This window comes from Vipera berus (assembly GCF_964194415.1).
Source record: "Vipera berus genome assembly, chromosome: Z".
Classification (NCBI taxonomy): domain Eukaryota; kingdom Metazoa; phylum Chordata; class Lepidosauria; order Squamata; family Viperidae; genus Vipera; species Vipera berus.
In genome coordinates this window covers 94,390,144-94,416,816 of record NC_138205.1, presented here as the reverse complement: position 1 = coordinate 94,416,816, position 26,673 = coordinate 94,390,144, and the positions used below count along the sequence as shown (strand labels likewise).

The window sequence follows — 26,673 nt, the reverse complement described above, 5'->3', positions numbered from 1 at the left end:
GCCATAGCACTTTTACTTTCTTTCTTTTTTTAAAGTAATTCTGGGGATTCCACTGTAGTTTTCTGAGATGCAAGCTACAGTCCCACATGATAGATTCTTCCTTACCAATTTAATACTGTTTTGCAATAAACGTGTCCCAGTCTAAAGATAACAGTAATTTGTAATAGCACAGTAAAGTGAACATGGAAGTAAAACAAACTATATTCATTTGTAATAAAGGTACAGGCAGGACACTTTTGTGACATTGCTTGCCTCTAATAGAATTACTAAGTAAAGGACCAAAAAACTGAGGTGGTTCTAAAGTTTCAAAAAAATTTACCCATAAGAAATATTAAAGGCAGAGTGCTCTAAATCCTAATCCCACATGAAAATTACCATAATTGATGCTGTGACATTTTGCTTTGTTAGGCAGCACATTGTGAAATACTGTACAAGATATTAAATCAAGTATTAACTGTGCTTGTTTTAAATTTTACATTTTGTTAAATTCTATTAAGTATCTATGTTCTAACAACTTCTTGATACTTTATGCTTTAATCTTGAAATGGATGCCATATCTCAGGGATAATTCATCAATACCTGCCCTACTACTTTCTTTTTGGCACTTAGGGCAGCTTATGATTAGTGAGGTATATCCCAATGTGCCAAATTATGAACATCTTTCTCAAAACAGTGCTGCTAGATCCTTATAAGCATAGAACATTTTATTTCAATTTAATACTGAGCGCTGAAAGCTACTTCAAACAAAAAAATTCAAGAAAAATAAGGTTTTCAATATGGTGAATCATTTCTTCTCCCTGTAGCTAAGTAGATTTGGCATTTTTCATCTTGTAAGGTTGTTGTGAAGATCCTCTTTCTTAGCATTGAGAGGCTAACATCTACTGTGGCACAAATTACTGATAAAACTCAGTAATCATCAATTTCTTAGGAAAACAACATGCTTGGCACATAAGTAGTCATGAATTGAAAGTGCTGGAGATAGATAAGTATGAATTATATACGGGGTTCTATCCTGTGAGAAAGCTCAAACAACATCTGCTGGTTGTCAATGATATGCAAATGATGGACACAGGACTTCAACTCCTCATGCTCTTTGGAAGGTATATCATTTCCTACAGTTTTGATAAGAGAAAAATAATAGATCAGTCATCTCACAGCATTTTTCTGAAGGCATATTTTGAAGTTTAATCAACAATTTATTTTAAGGAACTCTTGAACTTCACATTATTTATTTCTACAAAATAATGGAAATTTTCTAATGACTTCTAATTTCATAGTGTCTTTGTATGACTTCTACATTAAGGAAGAATATAAAGTAGGCATGCCATTACATTATATTTGTAGACTGTACAAATATGAACAAACTTTTCACCATGTGGTAAGGAAGTAGGGGAACTCAGGCAACACACAGGTTATGTAGAAAGTAAACAGAGGGTCAGTCAAAAAGAACTCAAATGTCTATACACCAATGCATAGAGTATTAGCAATAAAAAGGGTGAATTAGAAATTCAAATAAATGAGGGCAGATATAATATTGTTGGCATTACAGAAACTTGGTGGGATGAAACCCACAAATGGAAATAAAGCACAAGAATGATGAAACTGTCTTGAATGCATTTGGGTCAATGTAAAAGGGGGGTGGAGGGAATGACATTGCCATAGATATATACAGTGGTGGGATTCAGCCAGTTTGCATTGGTTCAGCAGAACCAGTAGCTAATTTTTTGTTGCCCAGGCCCAGAATGGACTTCCAGTTGTTCACATATTTGAATCCCACCACTGAGTGTATACTATAGGCCACCCAACCAAACAGAGGAAATAGATGAAGTTTTTGCTCGTCAGTTAACAAAGGTATGTAGGAAGCACATCACAACAGTAATGGGGGACTTTAACTACCCTGACATCAACTGGGAGATAAACTCCACACCAAGTGGAAGATCAAACAGATTCCTGACAAACCTAGCAAACAACTTTGTCTCCCAAAAAGTAGAAAAGGGAAATAGAGTATCAGCCAAATTGGACTTAATTCTTACTAACAGAGATGAAAAGATAGAAGGTGTTGAACTAACAGGAACCTTAGGGGGGGGAGTGATCATGCAATATTTATATTCAACGTTATGGCAAGCACAAGCAATAGAACATAGTCAAATTAGGGTCTTGGACTTTAAGACAGCTAATTTCAGTAAACTTAGAAAGAGCTTGGGAAGGATTCTATGGATGAGAATCCTCAAGGGGAAAACAACTCAGGCTTGAAAAATTTTGAAAAGTGAAATTATAAAAGCCCAGTCTAGCACAATACCAATGAAGAAGAAAAATAACAGTTCTCAAAAGAAAAAAATGGCTGCATAAACAACTCTCTGATAAACTGAAAGACAAATAAGATAAGTCTAAAAAGTGGAAAGACACATACCTAAGGCAGAATATCAGCAAATAGACCAAATCTGCAAAGATGACGTGAGGAAAGCTAAGGCTCAAAATGAACTAAGATTTGCAACAAAAGTCAAAAATAACGAAAAAAAAAAGTTTCTTTCAACATGTAAAAAATAAGAAAAAAGTCAAGGAAATGATTGGTTCATTAGTGGGAGAAAATGACAGGAAGGTGACAGGGAACAGTGAGAAAGTAGAACTGCTTAACTCAGTTTTTGCATCTGTCTTTACACAAAGGGAAAAAACAGTCCAACCTATCAAAACAGTACCGTAAAAAACAGATCAGAAACACAAGTTAAAATAGGGAAGAAAATGGTAAGTGAGCACCTGTCCACCCTAGACAAATTCAGATCACCAGGACCAGATGGATTACACACCAAGATTCTGAAGGAACTGGCAGACATGATCTCAGAACCACTGAACTATATCTTTCAAAGATCCTGGAGCACCAGAGAACTGCCAGAGGACTGGAAAAGAGCTGATGTAGTTCCCATCTTCAAAAAAGGGGGGAAAAATAGATCCAGGAAACTAGAGACCTACCAGCCTGACCTCAATATCTGGAAAAGATAATCAAGCAACAAGTCAGTGAACAACTAGAGGCAAAAAAAGTCATAACCAAAAGCTAACATGGGTTTGTCAAAAAGAGATCATGCCAGACAAGTCTTATTCCATTATTTGACAAGGTGACAAAATTAGTGGACCAGAGGAATGCTGTGGACATCAATTACTTGGACTTCAGTAACGCATTGGATAAAGTAGACCACAACCTACTACTAGATAAGATAGAAAAATGTGGGTTAGACAACATCACCACCAGATGGATTCGTACTTGGCTGACCAACCACACTCAATGTGTAGTCCTCAATAGAACTGCATCTATATGGAGACAAGTATGCAGTGGGGTACCCCAAGGTTCTGTTTTAGACCCAGTACTCTTCAACATCTTCATCAATGATTTGGCTGAGGGGATAGGTGGGGAACTCATCAAATTTGCAGACAACACTAAGCTGGCAAGAATAGCCAACACTCCAGAAGGATCTTGACAGATTTGAATATTGGGCAGTATGTAACAAAATGAAATTCAATGGTGAAAAAGTAATGCTCTGCATTTAGGAAAGAAAAACCAAATGCACAGGTATAGTACAGGTGGTACCTCATTCAATAGTAGTAACTGTGAGAGGGATCTCAGAGTCCTAGTGGACAATAACTTAAATATGAGCCAGCAATGTGCTGAAGCAGCCAAAAAAGCCAACACAGTGCTAGGCTGCATTAACAGAGAGATAGAATCAAGAACACATGTAGTGTTAATACTACTTTACAATGCCTTGGTAAGGCCACACCTGGAATACTGCATCCAGTTTTGATCAGCACAATGTAAAAAAGATGTGGCAGAGAATAGCAGCAAAAGAAGATCATGGGACTGGAGACTAAAACATATAAATAACAGTTGCTGGAATTGGGTATGTCTAGTTAAATGAAAATAAGGACGAGGGGTAACATGATAGCAGTGTTCCAATATCTCAGGGATTGTCCCAAAGGAGAGGGAGTTAAGCTATTCTCCAAAGTACCTGAGGGCAAGACAAGAAGCAATGAATGCAAACTAATCAAGAGAGAAGCAACCTAGAACTAAGAAGAAATGTCCTGACAGTTAGAACAATTAACCAGTGGAACAACCTGCCTCCAGAAGTTGTGAATACTCCAACAGGGGAAGTTTTTACAAAGAGATTGGAGAACAATTTGTCTGAAATGGTATAGGGTTTCCTGCCTGAGCAGGGGTGGGACTAGAGGATTTCTAAAGTCCCTTCCAACTCTGTTATTGTATTCTATTCTATGAACTGAGATAAAACTGAATTACAAAAATTCTGTAAAGATTACATTGAAAAAGCTGTTCTCCCAATTGTTTCACTATATGCTGGTTCAATATACTAGATAAAACACTCAAGATGATGGAAATGATTTTGTGCAAATTAAGAATATTAACAATTATTTATGTGAATAAATAGGATTTCCATTTCCTGGCATTTGTTTTTATTCCATGATTTGCATGCATTCTGTGTATGCGCGTTGACTTATAAAAATGGTGGGAAAACAGATGTTATGAATTTAATGCCCATCAGCTATATTGGGAGAATGCTTCTGTTGGCTGCTAAAAGTTATTGGGAGTTGATGTTTAAACTCCAAATTAACTTGTAATATTAATGTGATAGAAACAATTATTAATACATAACTAGAGATAACCATATTATTTATTTTTAAGTGTAATTTAAGTAAAACCAAAAGTTGTTATCACTCATCTATTAATCTTAAGAAGACAGCCACCAGCATATCAATAAAAAGCCAAGGCTAGCCTTTAGGGCTAAATGAATTTTGTATTCCTGCTCTGGTATGTAAGAACAAAAACACAGAGAAGATAGATTCTGATTCCCAAATGTTTAAGCTAGATAATGAAGGCGAGATGGGGAACCTCTCAAAATATCATTCACTTACCAAATTGGTTACGCCTACAATGCCTCAATGATCGTACTGTGTCTGCAATCATGTGCTGGGAAGGTAAAATACACAGATTAATGAGTCAGCAAACATTTAAACTGGGAACGACCAGCATTTACAAGCTCCAAATTATTAAGGCAGGAGGTGTTTGCCATAGAATGGAAATCTGGATTGTATTTGTTCCAGTAGTCCCTATATAGATGATTTCAAACATTAACTCATGGTTGCATTCACAGATTTTATTATAGGATGCCATTTGAATTCTGTCTTTGTGGGAAGAGGTAGCCAAGCAGGCATCCAAACTTTGTTTAAAAAAAAAATCTTCCAAATTCCATTCCTTCCATAAACAGATTAGTAATTCATGTGAACAGATTTTAGCCAGCAAAAAGTAGACAATATGGCATCGGAAATTGAAGAAGTCATAAAATCATTCTACGCAGTATATATAGGAACTGCAGGTCTTGGAGTTAATAGTTTAAAAAAAAAAGAAGAATGAATTTTTAATTTAAAATTTAAGTTAATTTAAAAGAATGACTCCTATGTCATTTTTTCTCTAGGTAGATCACAAAGATCTATATGTTACCAAAGAGAGAAAAACTATACATATATGATCAGATATCAGGCTGATTTGAACTGGCATATCTCCATTAATGTTCACTGATTTATTCCTGGAAGAAAAAATGTATTTTTCTATAATTATTATTAAATCACAGTTGCGATCCTTTAATCAATATAGGGCAAATAATTTAATTTGTAGAGCAATGAACTAATAGGCCTACAAATAAGGCATACGGAAGCATATAGAATAAAAAGCACAAAATGCCTAACTTCCTAAAAATATAACAATATTTTCCTACAATAATGTAAACTAACCTAACCATAATTACTGGTCCTGTGGAAATGTTATTTATGCAATTGTTTTTACCTCTTCAAGTGTCTGCCTTCTATTTATATATAATAATCTAATAATCCTTGTTATATTTACTCCAACCAATAAAAATATGAATATTTCTACAAGAGAAGAACAAAACCCATGCAAAACAGAGAACTAAAAATAATGGTAATGTCCAGTTATTTTGTTTTGCACAGTAAAGGAAGCAGATAATTAGGAATAATAAATGGTGTTCAATTAACAATGTGGGAAAAATTTAGAATATCAAATGTTAAGTAAGTTTGAATATCATTGCTTTATAGGAGTAATACTCAGTGGAAAGCTGAAGCAAAGAGAACTGAATTCAATTTTAATTTGAAGAAACATTATAAGAGTAAGAAGAAAGGAGGGTGAGTGATAATATAGAAATGGGAGTTTCTTTTTATTATGTTGAATTTAGTGAGGAATGATACATACCAGCTTTTCAAAGTTTACAAGGTTATCCAGAAATGTTTTGTTTCCTTCATGTATAAATGTTACATCTAAAAAAGGCAAATATATTTTCCAACTTAACTTTCCATGTTCATTTTGCAATGGTAATAAAACACAATGGTAACCGATACATTTTCATGTATAAGTAAGTGTTCTGAAATTTTAATTGTGATAAAAATGTAAAAACACACACCCAAACTTCAATTTCTGGAGTTCTAAGTGAAATAGAATAGAATAGAATAGAATAGAATAGAATAGAATAGAATAGAATAGAATAGAATAGAATAGAATAGAATAGAATAGAATAGAATAGAATAGAATAGAATAGAATAGAATAGAATAGAATAGAATAGAATAGAATAGAAGCTGGAAGGGACCTTGGAGGTCTTCTAGTACAGCCCACTCAAGCAGGAGAACCTGTCCTATACCATCTCAGACAAGTATCTGTGCAGTCTCTTCTAAAAACCTCCAGTGATGGAGCACCCATGATCATATATCCATAAGGTAGTTTTCTGGAAACACATCTAATGTCAACAAGTTCCTGTTGGTTACTCTTCTCCTGTAACCTTCTGATTGATAGGACCAAATTTTGCATTTCCTCTTTTATAAACAAATCCTTACTATTACCCTATCTTGCCAATTCAAACTGGTGGACTTTAGGCATAACTTTCATTCATATTGTATTCTCACACCAAAAGCTCAGCCCAATTAAGTTATGGAGCTGACTGCTTGCTATCCCAAAGAAACACCTTCTTCTCTAATCCTTTAAGCTAAAGATCCCAACACCCACCTCTCACATGGGCCCAATAATTGAGGGGGGGGGGAGTAATTGAGAGGAAAAGTGGGGGGAAGCAGAATGGCAGGAGGGAATTTACAGTGCATCTTGTTGGTTTTTTCAAGACCAAAGGGAAGAGGCTCAATAAAGTTAGGAAGATTAAAACAGCAGCCCTCTGAAACATAAATTAGATTAATATAGAATGAAAATAAAGTGCAATTGTATTTGGCAGGAGTAGGAGATATAGGAGTATAGCCAGCCGCACCAACAGGCTGAAAAACAGCTTTTATCCGTGGGCTGTTAGTCTTTTGAACGGGAAATAATTTTTATAAACTTTACGCAGAATTGACTTGCGAGGCCGGTGTGTGGTGCAATTAGTTCACATGGTGTAATAAGATGGAGGGTTTGTTGTCACTGTGAGTTGGGGGGTGGGAGCACGAAGGGAGGCTCAGCTAATCTCAATGTATACATGGTTGTACTTTGAGAATAAAGGTTCATTCAGATTCATAGTTGTTCATTGTGATATTATTGAATGTAGATGTGCTGTTTCAATAATGGTTACTACTTCAGAACCATCTGATGGAGGAGCAGAAAATTTTATTGATAGATTTCAGCTATACAGGTATGTCTTAAAAGTTACTTTACTTTTCAGTGCCTAAAAATATAATCCTAAATATTACTAAAATGGATTAAAATCAATTACACTTGACTGATGCAAGGCCTCTAAGTTTAGGACTGCAAATTGAGCCTTGGTGGAGCAGTGGGCTAATGCCTCCTTAAGTAACACCAGCTGCCTGAAATTAGTGCAGGTTCGAGTCTCACCAGGCTCAAGGTTGACTCAGCCTTCCATCCTTCTGAGGTAGGTAAAATGAGGACCCAGATTGTTGGGGGCAATTAAGCTGACTTTGTAATAATGCTGCTGGGGTGTGTGTGTGAAAGCCCTAATACATAGAATGAAGGCTACTGCTAAGCTTGTAAGCCGCCCTGAGTCTTCGGAGAAGGGCGGGATATAAATGGAATTAAAATAAAAAAATAAAATAAAATAAATATGCTTAAATCATTTTACCTTTAAGAAGTAAAGGCATGAAAGGGATCTTTGGGGACTTCATTTTCTTGAATGCATCCCTATAGGCTTTGTGGTTCAGAGAAGGATCCTGTTAAAATGATTTGACTCTATTAGGAACTGCAGTTTATACTGATAGAAGCTTCCTTTAAATAAAACATGTGCAGATAGAAAAGTATTTCTTTCTTGAAAAATAAGACAGAAAAGTTTTCTTAAAGAGAATTAGATGAAGGGGAAAATCACTGATGTTATATTTATATGAAAAGATTCATCAAATGCAATTTTTCTCAATCAAAAAAAATTGAGGGTAAAAATACAAAAAACTGAAATAGATGAAGTAATATATATTCTTGTCTAGAGCATATGACATTTGTGTAAAACTAAATGTTAAGTGCAATACATCCAAAGTTAGATAATAATAGTAATAGCAATAGCATTTAGACATACAATAATGGTTCCATTTATCAACAAAAATACATAGATAGGGAAATTAAAGACTGTTTTACATCAAGTCTACTTACTGTCAAACTTTCAAGTTCAGCAAAGAGCTTCTTAAACTTTCCAGGCATTCTCTGCAATAAAATACTGCATATTAAAAAAAAACTGGAACTGGAATTAAATACTAGATTCTATCAGTGACTCATTTGTAGTATATTAAAGAAATAAAATTTCTCTGGCAGTATCTTTCTTAGACTGTTTTTTAACAAATAATGTTTGAGAATGACATAAAAATGTGTTACAACCCACATTTATTATTTAATACTGTTTATAAGCATCTGGATTTGGATTCATTTAATAATATATTTGTTAAGGTTTATGTAGAGGAGGGAGGAGAAAGGTCATCATCAACCACATTATGACTTTTGTTGAATAGAGAATGCTATGGTTATTTATTTTATCACAGTAGCCTTACTGAAATATTGAAGGGGAAAATCACTGGTGTTATATTTATATGAAAAGATTCATCAAATGCAATTTTTCTCAATCAAAAAAAATGAGGGTAAAAATACAAAAAACTGAAATATGCAGCAGAAATATTAGGTTAGAAAACACTTGGCACTTACATAATATATATATATTATATATATATATATATATATATATATATATATATATATATATATATATATATATATATATATATATATGCAAATTATTCAAATTGCTAATAAAGAATTTTGGGAGACTGAGATGGCCATTTCGAACTCTTTATGTTCTCATCAGTCAGTCATACCCTTTATCTGAGATTCGAACCTGGGCTGATTGTATATTAGGCAGTTGTTTTAACTTGCCGAGCCACAGGTTCTTTCTCTCTTTTTATTAGCTAGAAGGCAAGGCTAAATATATGTTAAGTATTTGTCAAGGCTTTGTGAAAGCACCTTGCTAATTAACTCTTTCATTCCTGCTTTGGCCTGTCTCAAGGCTTATCCACAGGATATAGTCAACTATGACAGCTCATTATTTGTGCAAATTTGTGCAAATATATATATGCAACAAAGTTTTTATCATGTAACTTTCCAGGAATCAACTTTTGTTAAATGTCTAGAATTTTCTGTGGTAGTTCCATGTCATGCAACTCATACTAAAAAAACAATTTAAAGACATTATCCAAAACAGTTTATAAATTTTGTTTTGGATTTATTTTTCTAAAATAAGGTTCCTAAATCTGTTCTTTCAATATCAGTAACAATTATGAGAAAGTAAAGAATACATGCCTGTACTAAAGTGCAACTGCTGAAAAAATATGATTAAAAATAATTATCTAGAAAAAAAATAATAAAATTCTCATATTACCTCCCAGGTCTGAGAAAGCCGGCTGATAGAGGCAGTGTTGAGCCCCATGACAATGGCAAAAAATGAATTCAGATTTCGCTGGGCTTTGCAACTATGAAAAAATATCAGAAAAGTAATTTCCTTGTGGTATTCAAAGTCACTTAACACTCTGTTGTTTAAAATAGAGTGCTGACTTTATAATTTTTTTCAGATAAAATGTATTATTTTCTAACTTCATGAATCTAAACTTTGTGAACTTGGATTCATTTTTTAAAAAAGAAAGAAAATACTGCTCCATTCTTTGGAAATCACACCATAATTGTCATAATTCCAAACACTATTTTAAAATGCAAATTGAAAATTCAAATTTATGGAGGTTCACAAAAGAAAGAACAGTTTTGTTTTATCTCAGCTGCCAGTCATAAATGTACAATTTCTTCTTAGAGGTATACATAGATTACACACAAACACACATACCTCACATGCACAGGTCCTGGCAAATTAATATTCTTTACTGCACAAATTGGATTTTTCTAAATTAAATATTTCTCCACTGTTGCCTGCACAAAGCTTTCCAATGTTAAGAATATTGTTCGTGTGTTCTACAGCCTTCAATATACAGTATTTTATAGCTTATTGAAAATTTAGTTAATGTGCAACCAATATTATTATATATTATTGATTAAAATCACATTATGATCGGACAAGTACTTTTCTGTTACAGGTAGACCTTGACTTGCGACCACAATTCAGCCAAAAATTTCTGTTGCTAAGCGAGACAGTTGTTAAGTGAATTTTGCCCCAATTTACCACCTTTCCTGCCACAGTTGTCAAGTGGATCACTACAGGGTTAAATTAGTAACGTGGTTGTTAAGTGATTTGGCTTACCCATTGACTTTGCTAGTCAGAAGGTCACAAGGGTTCACATAATCCTGTGAAACTGCAACTGTCATAAATATGAGTCAGTTGCCAAGCATCTGAATTTTGATTGCATGACCATGGGGATGCTGTAACTGGGGTAAGACTCAAGTATGTTTCTTACCTCAAGGAAGAATGGCACTTGCAGCGTTTGGGAAAGAGAGGAGAACACATCCCTTTTAAGTCCTCAAACACCAATCCAGAAAGAAGGGATTGGAAAAGCCAAGGAACATGCTTGTGCACTCAAATGTTGAATTTTGATTAGAGTGCAAACTTCTCCAATCTACTTCATCTTAGTCCACAAAGCCAACCCAACTCCTAATACTATATGATGCTGGCCATGTTTCGCTACAACTGAGCTGCGGAGAGCAGCATACCAAGTCCCTGGTTAAGAATTTTTGAAACACTGCAGAGGGAATACCAGCAGAAAGTTTATTCCATTTCACCTGTGTAGGAATCCTCTTCCTGAAGAGTACAGCCTCTGCTTCAAAAAAGCTCTTTGTGCAGAAGGAGCCCTTTAAATCCAGATTCCCCATGGAGTGAAGGGAAGCAGCTTGGCTCCTTGTAAAAGTGAAGTCACTGCTTGCCCTGAGAGCAGGAACTCTTTCATTCTGACCAGTGGGGTTTGGGGAAGTTGCAACAAGAGAAGCCATTAAAACCTGGAGTGTCTCTTTTCCCTCCTTCATCGTGACAATGAAGCGTGGAGACATTTCTGCAGTTGGTCATAAGGGAGAATCACCGCTGCAACATTCATTACTTTGGGGTTGCAATTACTTTTGGGGGTGTTGTAACTTTGAACCATTGCTAAGTGACCTGTCATAACTCGAGAACTACCTATACTAGAAAGATTTGCTCAAAAAATATAAATAAGGACATAATATCCAAGCATCAGTTGCACATGACATAACATTATGAATGTCATGTCAGCTTACCTTCAAGTTAGTAAAGCAACTAAAATTTTAAACTACTCATTCTTAAATTCTTATTCCGAGTATGAACTAGTTTTATAATTGTTATATATTCTGCCATTCATAATATTTCCAGGACACAACATAAATGTATAATGTACAATCCTAATCTATGGAAAATACTTATAGAGCAACTTTTATCTGGCTAGGGCTAGGCAGTATATTGTTTCAACAGAAGGTATTTTTACTGAGTAAAGATAGCAGTATTTTGATAATTATTAGAAATTATAATTATATTTACAGTTATTTTTAAAAACAAAGAATTTAAAAAGATCTTAAATACTTTTTGAATATAATATGACTTTCCACTTAGGTATAGTTCATTGAAAATGTATATTAATATTTTAACACCTCTTTTCTGAACAGAATTTACAAATATATGAAACAAGTGTCCTGAACACTCAGACCATGGAATGGTACCAGCCCAGGACATGATTGGGAACCAGGCTACACAAATGGTGGGAAAGCACACAAAGTCTGATTTGCGCATCTGCAGGATCTAGGTTGCACACAAAACCATCCCCTCCCTTCTCCACCGCTGCCGCTAGTCCATGGGGCTAGAAAAGTTGGGGACCGCTGATATACAAAAACTATTGATGTTCAATTCATTATGTTTAGTTTTACATTTTCTAAAATTTGAATGATAATACAATCTTTTAAAATTCTTGGCTAATTTTTATGTCTGTATAAAAGGTAAAGGTTCCCCTGCACATGCGTGCTAGTCGTTTCCAACTCTAGGGGCCGGTACTCATCTCCGTTTCAAAGCTGAAGAGCCAGCGCTTATCCGAGGACGTCTCCGTGGTCATGTGGCTGGCATGACTAGACACCAAAGGCGCACAGAACGCTGTTACCTTCCCACCGTAGTGGTCCCTATTTTTCTACTTGCATTTTTACGTGCTTTCGAACTGCTAGGTTGGCAGAAGCTGGGATGAGTAACAGGTGCTCACTCTGTTATGCGGCACTCGGGATTCGACCCGCCAAACTGCCGACCATCTGATCGACAAGCTCAGCATCCTAACCCACTGAGCCACCATGTCCCTTATGTCTGTATACTGCACATTATAAAATCAGACATGGAAATGTAAATACTCAAAATCAACTGTACATTAAATAATCAAATTTGAGAGCTATGCAAAATGGCTTGGTTTCAGGTCATAATGTTTATTTATTTATTTATAATGTTAATCTTCATATGAACACTGTGTTCATGTTTTGTAAACACATTGCTCAGAAATTTATTTTGTATAATTGGCAGGATTTAAGTACAGTGAATATAAAAAGTTTATACTCCCCAGTTAAAATGCCAAGTTTCTGAGATGTAAAAAAAAAATCAGACCAGAATTTCTAACACTTACACAATTCAATAAAAAAAAACAAATTGAAATCTTTTAAGGGAAAAATAAGAATAAAAAAACTTACAATAATGTGTTTGCATAAGTGTATTCCCATAAATAGAGATGTGGCTGTGTTCAGAATTATCCAATTACATTCAAATGGATACTAAATAGTAGTCAGTATATCTCTGTCACTAATTAAAATGATTCTGATCAAGCCCATATAAAGTTTATCTGTTTTAGTAGGATCTTTCTGATATTAACTCAGTTGACTCATACAGCAAAAGCCATGGTCTGCAGAGAGCTTACAAAGGATCAAAGAGATATAATTGATGGAAGATATCAGTCAGAACAAAATATATCCAAGGGAATCCATGGAACACAGTGAAGACAATCATCAACAAGAGGAAAAAATATGGCACAATAGTGACATTACCAAGAATTGGATGTCCCTCCACAATATATGAAAGAAGGGGCCTACAGCATCATTAAAGGAGTTGCAGGAATCTTTGGCAAGTACTGGTTGTGTATAATATGTGACAACAATCTCCTATACTCTTCATATGTCTGGGTGGTGGGGTAGGGTGACTAAGATGGAAGCCTTTTTTACAATGAAAAACACCCAAGTTCAACTACATTTTGCAAAAACATATATCAAGTCTGACAAAAGCATATGGAAAGTGTGTTATGGTCTGATAAGATCAAGGTTGAACCTTTTAACCATAATTCCAAAAGGTATGTCTGGTACAAAAACAACACTGTGAATCACCCAAAGTACATCATACCCACGGGGAAGCATGTTGGTGGCAGTGTTATGTTTTGGGGCTGCTTTTCTTCAGCTAGAACTGGGAGTTAGTCAAGATGGAGGGAATTAAGAACAGTTCCAAATTTCAGTCAATTTTGGCACAAAGCCTTCAGGCCTCTCCTGCTGAAGATGTGCTGAAGATGTAGAAGAATTTCTCCTTTCAAGACGATAATGATCCAATAACCCAAATAAACAAAAGAATGGCTTCAGCAGAAGATGATCAAAGTTTTATAACGGCCTAGCCAGAGCCCAGACCTGAATCCAATTGAAAAAGGTTCCTAAGAAAAGATGTGCCATGTGCCTCATAGGTTCCTACCCCAAAAGACTGTGTGCTATTCATAAAATCAAAAGATTCTTCAGTAAAGTGTTAGTTTAAGGCTGTGTACACTTATGCAACCATGTTACTGTAAGTTTGTTATTCTTTTCTTCCTAAAAGATTTTGATTTGTTTTTAAACTGAATTGTGTAACTTATGTTAACAGTGGAAAACTTATGAAGTGATTTATCTTGATCTGATTTTTACATCATAAAAACCTGGCATTTTAACAGGGGCATATAGATTTTTTTTATATCCACTGTATACAACCGAAATAGGCCATAAAGAAATTAAAGGAAATGAAATGAAATGAAGCTAATATACTTTTAATAATAGTTGGTAGTTCAGTAGGACTTTGCTTAGCATCACTAGAGAAGCATCATCAAAAAGAGAAGCAATTGGAGAAATAAATTGTGTATATATACTAATTATCAGTTTGCAGCAAATTTTGGCACATAATTCTTTAACCACGCATAGCTTTTCCTATGCATATTTCAATGGGCAAAGTCAAAAATATAGAATATTTTCTTTCATTACCCCTTGTTAAGCAGATTCAACAGCTATCAATATTTATTTAATTTTTAACTTACTGAGCAGCAATTTTAATGAACTTTTTCACTAGTTGTACACGTTTACAGAGCTGGTTACAGAGGAGTATTTCTGTGGCAACCCAAAGTTGAACTTCATTGCATCTTTGAAGCAGAAGACTAAGATTCACAGTGTTTTTCCCACTTCCTTGTCGGCTGAAGGTGAAATATATCAGTTCTTGCTGGAAGACAATTTAAAAGAATGTTAGAGGCAAATTAGAATTTAATTTAATTTAATAACCTGAAAAATGTAATTATTGTTGCTTGGTCAGATAACCCATATTAGTAACTTGAACAAATCTATAGTGATTCAGAAAAGTAATTTGGCAATTACTCCTTTAATCAAAACTATAAAAAAAATTAATAATCAGATTGTTTGTGACTTAATATCTATTAGTCACTGCTGATTTTAGTTTGAAAAGCTTTTGAGAACTGGATTAAATCTATTTTTCTTTTTTGTCAAAGAAGTAACAGAAAGGTTCCCAACCCCCAGGCTGCGGCCTACTGCCGGGCCTTGAGCCTTTCAGAACCAGGATGTGGAAATGACGGGCAAGTGCATGCACATCCCCACTCACATGAGCAGGGGGCGAGTGTGTGCACTCCATTTGCATGAGCAGCAGGCTCATGTGCCCATTTGTGCAAATAGAGTTGTGCGCACCTACACACTTGCCCACCACACACATGGAACCATCCCCTCTCCTGCCCCTCTTCTGCAAAGCCAAAAACATTGGGGAACTCTGACGTAATACATACAGCTATATTTGGCAATAAGCCTGTGGAATGACCCGAAATAATTACAAAGAAATAATTATATGAGAAAACTTTTTTGTAATTAATCAAAGCTAAACAGAGCACTGATTATAGTTAGCGTGGAAATTCATCATCTTACTTCATGAACCAAATTGAAAAGATTCCAGTCAAAAACTGTTAATTCTAAAGCAAGGTCCCAGGTGTTAATCCCCAGAATTTTCACTGATCGTTGGTGGATTTCCTCATTTTCAGCAAAAGGGATCTAAATCAAGAAACACACATTTTAAGTAAGCAGATATAATTCAAAGAGAGCTCCAAAGAAATGTTTTAAATATTTTTGCATTGAAATCATTATGGCCTCTAATTAATTTTAATATTAAGAGCAACAGCATGTGTCTTATTTACTTATTACATTAGGAATGCCATGAAGATAAACATCTAGAGTAGAATACAATAATAAAGTTGGAAGGAACCTTGGAGGTCTTTTAGTCCAATCCGCTATGCCATTTCAGACAAACGGTTGTCTATTGTCTTCTTAAGAATTTCCACTGTTGGAGCATTCACATTTTCTGGAGGCAACCTGTTCCACTAATCAACATCTTTTTTTACATCGTGGTGATCAAAACTGGATGCAGTATTCCAAGTGTGGCCTTACCAAGGCATTACAAAGTAATATTAACACTTCACATGATCTTGATTCTATCCCTCTAGTAATGCAGCCTAGCACTGTGTTAGCTTGTTTGGCAGCTTCAGCACATTTCTGGCTCATATTTAACTGCTACATGCACTGATAACCCTATTAGTTTTAGATTGCTGGGGACAGAAATGTTCTATATCAATTAACTCACTGTCCCCATTGTTTAGTTTAAATGTTTCTCCAGAAAGTCTGTGAATTTAAATGCCAAGTGCCTCAGTCCCTTTCTTTGATGGATGCAGACCATCTCTTTTGAACAGTTTTTCATTGGAGCAGCTGCAGACATCATGACTAATATAACAAAGCCTTCCCCTTTACACCACTCTTTTAGCCACACATTGAACTCCGCTATACATTGGTCTTTTCCTTTTTGTTCCTTATATGCTGGTGTGAAGTACACAAGAAATATACATGTTATAATTTTTCATTTTTGCTAGCGGAATAGCCATATAGAGGCACTTAGCTAAGGTACTTTTAGGAAAGGAGATGTAGTGGGCTGGAGGAATAGAGATGAACTATATACACTGACTCAAGGCATACTTATTATATGCACACTATTGTAGAACAGCGTATAGCTTATGAATAACATATTATTCAATTTATATAAGGTTTATTCTTTATAAAAAAAACTGCCTAGAGTTAGTATTTTAAAGTATAACTATGAACCAAAGTGTAGCCATGTTTAACTGAAGCATGAACTCTGTTACACACATAGCTTCTATATGAAAAGCAGGCATTCTTATAGATAAACAAGGGAAAACGTAAATCCTTTATAAATGCAACTATCCAGTTTGGATAGCAGTTTACCTTGTAGATAAGCTACACCCTTAGTTAGCAGGATGTTACAAATCATGCCACAGAAAAGGGAGGGGCGATAAGACAGGAAAAAAAGGATCTTTTGATCTAATAATTGGAGGGTCTGGTTGCTAGGCAGTCAGAAATCATGTGACTCAACCAGGCTATCCACTGATCTGGCTAGGAAGGATGTGGCATAATTCTACGGAACAGGGTATAAAAACTCTGCAAAAATTGATTCAAGTGTGGACTCTGGGGTTTGCAATTACCAAGAGATCCACCAGCTTTTGCAAAAGCTTTAATAAAACTTGTTTTGTTTTCCAACACCCCTGGAGTTGAATTTTTATTCCTCACACTGGTAAAACCTTTGAAAAGGTAAGTCTACAGTCTGTCCTAAGTTCCTGCCTCAAACTCTGGAAATCATTTTGCACATTCTATATTTGCAATTGTATAAACATAAAAATAATAATCAATAGGATACACAAGGACCATATTGAAGCTAGCATCTCAAATCTGTCATACCAATGACAAGTTACTGCAAGTAAATTGTAAGTTTTTTTTTCTAAAACCTAAATAAGCATGCTGTACTAATAGTACTCTAATAGTTTTTTATTACTGTATAATTAATCATGTGACTTGGCTCTACATCAGAAATATATCCCACTAAATTCAACTGAATGTGTTTCATAGTAAATATGTACCAAAATCAAAATACCAAAGATGACTCAGAATCTCCATTAATATTTCCTTCAATACAGTTACAATAACAATTTTTGCAATGTGGAATGCAAGAATGATAGAGGGCAGCCAGTTAATTTGAATTATCATATATCACTGTAACATAGGACTTAAAACAAACATTTCTTCATATGGACTATCATTTAATATTAATAAAGATTTAATAAATTCATGTCTCATACCATCATAATATTCCTTATTTTATAACAGATTTTCTTGATTGTAAATACTTCAGGAAAATAGAGAGTCTGAATTTGTGCAATTATTTTTCTAAAAATGATATAATAAGGGAGATAGACACCCTCAGCCCTTCCTTTGGGATGTTTTGGTTCTGTTCATCCCTGTAGATGAACAGTGATTAGTAAAGGGGGTCTTCTTGTTTCCACGTTAGTCCCACTCCTTTATATACATCAGTTTCTACATAGATTTTTGGGAAATTCTCCTCTATCTGGGCCTGGCTATATACAGTAGGAAAAAAAAAACAACTGAGCTCAGCAAAGCAGAGGCAAATGATAGAGGACAACTAGTTACCGTAATTCCAGGATTGAAACAAAATCAACTTTATTAAAATTACTAAAATAACGCGCACATGATACAGTCTAAAAAGATAATATACAAAAGAACCCTATTGCAATTCTAAGTATAACTAAATAACTTTCAACCTTGACTGAGGTCAGCACCTTCACAATTCCCAGCCAAAACCTGACTGAACCTTTTTTTCCTTAACTAGAGATTCCTAGCAGTGATTCACTGTGGGGCCCTAAGGCTTTTTGGGTGTTTAAAGCAGGGGTCACCAACCTTTCTGGGTTGGCTGCTCAGTGGGAAAGGGAGACAGGGACCTTTATGTACACATGCACACCCACACAAATGTGGCTGTGTGCACATGCACATAAACGGGTCTGTGAGCATGCACGCTCCACAAATGAGGCTGTTAGCGCCAGCATGCAGCTCGTGGCTCTCCTAGCGCCAGCAAGAGGCTTGCGGCTCTCCTAGTGCTGGCAAGAGGTTCGTGGCTCTCCTAGCGCCAGCAAGAAGTCCCTATACCTAGAGAAGTCATAGGGTAGGGAGAAATGGCCTAGTTAATGATTTCCCTAGCCTCTTCTCATGTTGAGTATATAGGAGAGTAATACAGTTAATACAGTTTAAAACGTCAAGCCACAAGAACCACAAAAGAACAAGAACCACAAAAACTTACCAAAGTATCTGTCAGATCCTTTTGAAATACAAACATACGAGCAGATAACTCAAGAGATTTGGAGATTGCTAGGTCATTTGGTTGCAATTCATGTTTTTCTTTAAGAGTAGGGAAAAGAATCATAGTAAGAAATTAAAACGTATTTTTAAACTAAAATCTAGTATCTTCATAAGACTACACAGGACTGAAATTTTATTGTCAACTTTTTATTTAACAATTCCCTAGGCTGGAAAAGTCAAATGCTGAATTAAGAACAGAATGTAATAACCTAGTTTTTGTACTACCCAAGACTGCTAGACTTGGAGATGGAGAATACAAATACCTTGGATAGTTATAAAGAATGTTTCTTAGCAAAAAGAAAAGAATTTACAATATTTAAAGGTAAAGGTAAAGGTTCCCCCGCACATGCGTGCTAGTCGTTTCCAACTCTAGGGGCCGGTGCTCATCTCCGTTTCAAAGCCGAAGAGCCAGCGTTTGTCCGAGGACGTCTCCGTGGTCATGTGGCCAGCATGACTAGACGCCAAAGGCGCACATAACGCTGTTACCTTCCCACCGTAGTGGTCCCTATTTTTCTACTTGCATTTTTACATGCTTTCGAACTGCTAGGTTGGCAGAAACTGGGACGAGTAACAGGTGCTCACTCTGTTACGCGGCACTCGGGATTCGACCCGCCAAACTGCCGACCTTCTGATCAACAGGCTCAGTGTCCTAACCCACTGAGCTACCGCATACAATATTTGCAGGGTAATAAAAGTTCATATAATAAATTGCACCAGCAGTATTTTGATTAACCGTATCACATTTACAACTATAGCCTTTTTTGAACCCATAACATTGGGACCAAGATGATCAATAGATTAAGACTGGGCATTTTTGAGCAGTATAATTTATTTCAACAAGCAAACAACTCGTCTTTTTTTAAATGGAACATATAATTTATTTTTACATATTGATATCTAAACTCTAAGGATTTAATTTTTAAAAAAAAGTCAAGGTAGTCCTCGACTTACAACAGTTTATTTAATGGGCCATTCTAAGTTGCTACAGTACTGAAAAAGTGACTTATGAGCATTTTTCACTTATGGATCGTTGTAGCATCCCCATGGTCACATACTTGGCAACTGACTCATGTTTATGACAGTTGCAGTGTCCCGTGTCATGCAATCACCTTTTGCAACCTTATGACAAGCCAAGTCAATGGGGAAGCCAGATTCACTTAATAACCGTGTTACTAACTTAAGAATTGCAATGATTCAACTGTAACAAGAAAGGTTGTAAAATGAAGCAAAACTCACTTAACAAATTTCTTTCTTAGCAGCAGAAATTTTGGGTTCAGTTGTGGTCATAAGTCAAGGACTATCTTTATTTTAGAAAACATTCATTTCCTGAAAGTAATATTTCCACACAATTTGCCTTCATATGTAAATACCATTTGATTACTTCAACGCAGGAATCCATTTTGCAGAGTGCATTTTTGTTATACAGGTAGTTTAAATTATGAACTGCCTGTCTACAGTTATCTCTAATTGCAAACCTTACAACATGTTTCTGAAGAAGTAAAATCCTTTTCAATGTAGAAATGAAGTGGAATGTGTTATACAGCAGAATTAAAGTATTAGTAGTTGTCATGGAAACTACTTTCTGCTTAACAGCTCTTTATTTTAACTTTGGTCATTAAGCTGTGGACCCACAGGAGGAGAGCTACATCTGCACTAGAAAATAATTTTCAGATAAGAAACCAAAAAATAGCTGAGTATCATTTACCGTCAGAGAATGAAAGAGCCACTAGAGCCAGATGTTCTTGAGAATGTTGGAGCTTCTCTGCTACAATTTTCAAAATCTCTTGAACTGAAGTGGATAATTTAGTTTTTACACTGATGTAAGAATGTTCTGTTATATACACACGGCAAAAAACTGTGAAGAGGAAAATCATTTTCATCAACAAAAGAAATTCTTATTGAAAATAAAAAACTTTAATGATTGCACTGTTTTAGATGGCTTTGTCATTATCAAAGTCATTCTTTGATAAAAGAAATTAGTTACTAGAGGATTTGGATTCAAAAAAATGAATCTGCTTAAAGATCAGAGTAGCTGTAATTTCTATAAAATAAATGATGACGGTGTAATATGTCATCATGTACATTATGTGTTGTTCATCTGAGGCTGTATTTACCTATTTTTAAGAACTGCTGTGACTCAAATGATTTTTATTATGTCCTGATATGTAAAAGCATAGTATTCAAAAAGAGTATGCCTTTTTTTTCAAATGGCTGTATTATAAAAGAAGTTATTACTTCATCCATATTTTGTGAACCTTGTCAAAGACATCTTTTAACTGCTTATATTTAATTCAGATTTGGAACCACTGGCCTATTGATTTTAAAGATAGCAGCAGGTAAATTATTTTATGCAGGAGAATGTTGAGCCTTACTAATTGTTTCATGTGGAGTCAGTCAATACAATACAAGGCATCGCTGTGCAAAACCCATCTTTCTTAGAGAGAGAGGGAATACAACAACAGGAACAGGAAATGCATCACAGGAACATTAGAGATGAATCATAGAGTAGCGATGCAACACAGGAAACAAATGCAATAGAGATGAATGACAGAGCTGCATATAAGGTCAACGTAAGACTCATAACATCTTACCCTTTTCATGTTAACAACGTTATGAAATTTTGGATGAGAACCAGTAACAACACTTCCTATAAGTTGAGTCGGTTGGATGGTTGTGAACATCTGCCACTACGGGTGAAGTCTCGCCCTCTTTGTACTAAGAGTTTCTCCGGTCTCAGTGAAGTTGCTGAGCTCTTTTCACCACTTATGGGACATTCTGCATTTGACTGCTGGCAGGTATGCTGGCTCCAGTAGTGGGATTCAAATATGTGAACAACCGATTCTCTGTGTGGATGCCACTTCCAGAAGTCCATTATGGACCTGGGCAACAAAACATTAGCTACCAGTTCTACCGAACTGGTGCGAACTGGCTGAATCCCACCACTGGCTGGCTGGCTCAGGACCATTATTAGTATGGGTCTTTGGCATCAATAGTATGCATTCCCTATTGCCAGTGGGTAAGTGTGACCCGGTAACACCAGGTGAATCGGGCTTTTCAGCTGCGAGTCAGGCTGCTCAGCCACATGCCGATCCACAGAATTGCAATGAGAGAGAGTTCCATCAATGTCCACTAGATAGAAGCGTGGTAAAGGTAAAAGGTAAAGGTTCCCCCGCACATGCGTGCTAGTCGTTTCCGACTCTAGGGGCCGGTGCTCATCTCCGTTTCAAAGCCGAAGAGCCAGCGCTTGTCCGAGGACGTCTCCGTGGTCATGTGGCCGGCATGACTAGACGCCAAAGGCGCACGGAACGCTGTTACCTTCCCACCGTAGTGGTCCCTATTTTTCTACTTGCATTTTTACGTGCTTTCGAACTGCTAGGTTGGCAGAAGCTGGGACGAGTAACAGGCGCTCACTCTGTTACGCGGCACTCGGGATTCGACCCGCCAAACTGCCGACCTTCCGATCGACAAGCTCAGCGTCCTAACCCACTGAGCCACCACGTCCCTTCAGAAGCGTGGTGCCACCTGTTATAAACAGATACCCATTTTCCAGCGACCTGTTCGATCTCCAAGTAGTGGTTTCATATGAACTTGTTCTCCAATATTCAACTCTGGCAAATCTCTGGCTGGTTTGTCATATTTTGCCTTGAATACTTGTCTCTTAAGCAGTAACTTTTCTGGGACACCTTGTATCACAGAGGGCTCAAGCAAGTTATTTGCCATTGGTAAGGAGGTCTTCAGTTTCCTTGATATCAATCTCTGTGCTGGACTACTGTCCATGCCCTCAGTTGGAGTATTTCTCCAATGTAAAATGGCCTTCCATGGCTTTTTACCATCACTTTGTGCTTTCTTGCATAAATTCTTAACAATCTTCACAGCTGATTCAGCTTTGCCATTAGCTTGTGGATGATATGGTGAGGAAGTTACATGCTCAAACTCCCACTCAATGGCAAATTTCCTAAACTGTAGGCTTGCAAACTGAGAGCCATTATCCGAGATCACTTTTATCTGGTTGGCCATAATGTGCAAACTGAGCCTTGCATCTCTTAATGGTAGTTTCAGCAGACAAGTCAGGAAGAAGTTCAATTTTCCAAAAGTCTGAATAATGATCAGCTAGTATCAGGCACTCTATCTATCTATCTATCTATCTATCTATCTATCTATCTATCTATCTATCTATCTATCTATCTATCTATCATCTATCTAAATATTTATTTATTTATTTATTTATTATTATTTTTTTTTTATTTATTATTTGTTTGTTTGTTTATTTTTGGGACTTATATGCCGCCCTATCTCCCGAAGGACTCAGGGTGGCTAACAACAATAAAATACAACGATACAAAAGTTAAAAAGAATTAAATTAATAGCCCCAATAAAATAAATTAAAATTGAAGTTAAAAATTAAAAAACATTTTAAAATCCCTGTCGTCAGTCCAGGTCAGCCTGATGGAAAAGAAGTATTTTAAGGCCGCAGCGAAAGGACCGGAGATCCGGGGCCATCCGGAGCTCAAGGGGAAGTTGGTTCCATAGGGCTGGCGCTCCCACAGAGAAGGCCCTCCCCCAGGGGTTGCCAGCCGACATTGTCTAGCTGACGGCACCCTGAGGAGGCCCTCTCTGTGTGAGCGTACTGGGCGATGGGAGATCGTTCCTGGCAGCAGACGGTCCCGCAAATATCCCGGGCCTAAGCCATGTAGGGCTTTAAAGGTAAGTACCAGCACCTTAAATCTTTTCCTGCATAGTTGAACAAATCTATATTGACAATCTGCCAAGGACGTGAAATGTATGTCAGTGATATCCTGAGCAGGGCTACATCAGATCAGGTGACACCTGGAGGAGAGCACAAGCGTCATACGGTTTGTTGGTTGCAACAGAAACAAACTTTCTTTGCTGAAGTCAGTCAAGCAGACTTGATTGGCACAGTCACAAATCAGTGGCTACGTCAGCTCAAGCAGCGCACAGACACTGATGCAACTTTACAGGCAATGAAGGTTATCATTCTGAGTTGGTGGCCAGATGAGAAGGAGGCAGTTCCTGCAATTGTGAGGGAATATTGGTCCTTCAGAGATGAGATCAACGTATAAGATGGTATCTTATACAAGGGCCCAAGAGTCATAGTGCCAAAGTCACTGAGAGCAGAAATGCTATTGCGCATATACTCAAGCCACATTGGGGGTGAGGCCTGCTACAGACAAGCTTGTGATACTCTTTATTGGCCTAACATGCAAGGCAAAATCAAAGACTTTGTTAGCAATTGCCCCACTTCTGACACCATGTTTCATGTGGAGTCAGTAAATACAATACAAGGCATCACTGTGCAAAAGCCATCTTTCTTAGAGAGAGGAAATATAACAACAGGAACAGGAAATGCATCACAGGAAGAATAGAGATGAATCATGGATTAGCAATGTGACTCAGGAAACAAATACAATAGAGTGAATGATAGAGCTGCATAAAAGGTAAACATTAACACCCATAACACTAATAATGGTAAAGGCAGTTAACCTAAATTTCAGGGTATGGTACAAATTTCTTAAACTCTCACATTATTCAATTAAGTGAAGCAGGTCCAATACTGTACATTTGTTGGACGTAACAAAACTTGAAATTTTAAAATATTGTTTCTTTCATGAATAAATATGTAGCAATATTTCTAATAAAACATGTATTTGCTGATTTAAATATTTTAGTCTTGTACACAAAATAACAATGATATCAATAGTGAATATTCCAATGGATTTAAAAAGAAAAATTGTTGTTAAAATGAATACAACTTAGGCACATACATGATCACAAACATAAAGAAGGATCTTATCCCTCATAAGTATTTAGTTTTATTGGATGGAACTATCCCATTTGTTATTCTACTTTGTACATCCGTATACTATCTATACATATAAAGGAGGAAAGTTAATTTCCGGATTTTCAAGTTTCACATTGGTCTTATATTTTAAGAATGTGAACTACCAGTGGGGTTTTTTCCAGAAACCATTATGAGCACAACTAAAAATTATTACTTGATCCCTTGTCCTTTATTCAAAATTCACTTATTAAAGACTGAAAGATACATTTGGAAGATTTTAGAGTGGAAGTTTAAGTTTGATCCCAGATCATGCATAATTTTGAGATAATTGTAATTTGACAATTTAGACAAATACACATTTAAAATTACTTGGACAAAAACAGTATTAACTGTTATAGTCTTAATTCTTTGAAGCCAATGAAGTATTGCAAGAATTTAGATTGTCTGAAACTGCAAAGTGACAACATTTTGCATTAAAATATAAGCAAACTGGCAGAAGCCATATGGAGACTATAGGTCACTGGAAAACTCTCCAAGGGCCTGTTGGAAGCCAAATGAATCCATAAAATGCCTGGGACAGACCAATCTAACAGGACTATCTTCCCAGACAAACTATGATATAGCACAGTTGTTAATGTAATTATCCACTTACAACCCATATCATTGTTCCAAGATTAAAACTATATCAAGCATGTGACTCTCAATGTTAAGTTGTGATGCCTAGGGAAAAACCCATAGTTGTCATAGCAGAAATGAACAAATTCTTGAAAAATTCCCACGTCCCTTCTCCCATTATGTAGTCAAAATTGGTGCACTATCCAAAATCCAATTGGGGAGATTTCAGATAAAGGCATGTTTTCATCATTATTCAACCCAAACCAGTTTCCAATTATACTGGTCATGTGCTTTCTCTCTTTCCCCACCCCACCCCCAGGTTATGGAGAAACAAGGTCACAACCCTGGCATTTAACAGAATCCATCTGACTCCACAAGGACATTGTGACTGGAAGGATGAGGGAAAAGTTGGAATAGGAATCAGGTCCTTACCACAGCAGATGCTCTTAATATGATATTTATTTCTTTTTGTGTTTTGTTCATACTTACCTTCTTCTGTTTCATTCACAGGTTGTCTCATCTGAAGCCAGTTCTGCTTAAGGCTGTATTGATGTAAAATGGCTTTATGCTATAAAGTAAAAAAAAAAGAATGCCAAAATTATTGGACGTTTTTAAAAAAAGAATCAAAGAAAAAAGTCCACAAACAGTTTGTCAAAATAAACTATTCATGGAAATTCACATTCTATTCATGGAAAATAGAAGATGTGAAGATGAACACACACACACAAACACAAAATTTTATGAGAACATTACTGAAACTTTGTTTTCTGCTTCTGATACTTTTATTTTATTAGTTATTCATTCATTCAATTTCTGTTGGTGCCCATATCAATCCAATTTACTGCAGGCAGGCAATGTCACAATAATTAAAAGCATAAAACAAAAAATGGTTACAAATTGCATTTATAGGCAACAAAAAATTATCTTGATAATTACATAAAAATTAGTAGTGCAACCAGATAATAAAGCCCCTAACACAGGGGTGTCAAACTGCCAGCCCACAGGCCAGTTGCATCATGCATAGGCTGCGCCACCCCAGCTCTGGCAATGCGAAAAAAAGTCGCAATACATCATGACACATCACGTGACACCCATACCCTAACATATTTGGGAACCCAGATTCAGGCACATAGTCAGATCTTTAAAGCCTTTCAAAAGACTAACATGGTCAGGGCCATCCTAAGCTCCAAAAGAAGGATGTTTAAGGGC

At 36.2% G+C, this 26,673-nt stretch overlaps 1 protein-coding gene across 1 annotated transcript in view; it reads right to left on the bottom strand.

Moving 5' to 3' along the window:
* Positions 1-848: 848 nt before the first annotated feature.
* The window catches only part of RAPGEF5 (Rap guanine nucleotide exchange factor 5), a gene marked incomplete at its 5' end in the record, with an annotated part of 141,059 nt that continues 115,234 nt past the window's right edge, over positions 849-26,673 (bottom strand). The window contains 11 exons of the mRNA XM_081342998.1: positions 849-1,112; positions 4,915-4,969; positions 6,266-6,330; positions 8,122-8,209; positions 8,640-8,690; positions 9,913-10,003; positions 14,822-15,000; positions 15,708-15,830; positions 18,991-19,088; positions 20,755-20,904; positions 25,954-26,032. Of these exons, the coding sequence (XP_081199124.1) occupies positions 994-1,112; positions 4,915-4,969; positions 6,266-6,330; positions 8,122-8,209; positions 8,640-8,690; positions 9,913-10,003; positions 14,822-15,000; positions 15,708-15,830; positions 18,991-19,088; positions 20,755-20,904; positions 25,954-26,032 (1,098 nt within the window). The 3' untranslated portion in view covers positions 849-993. The remainder of the gene's footprint in view (positions 1,113-4,914; positions 4,970-6,265; positions 6,331-8,121; positions 8,210-8,639; positions 8,691-9,912; positions 10,004-14,821; positions 15,001-15,707; positions 15,831-18,990; positions 19,089-20,754; positions 20,905-25,953; positions 26,033-26,673) is intronic.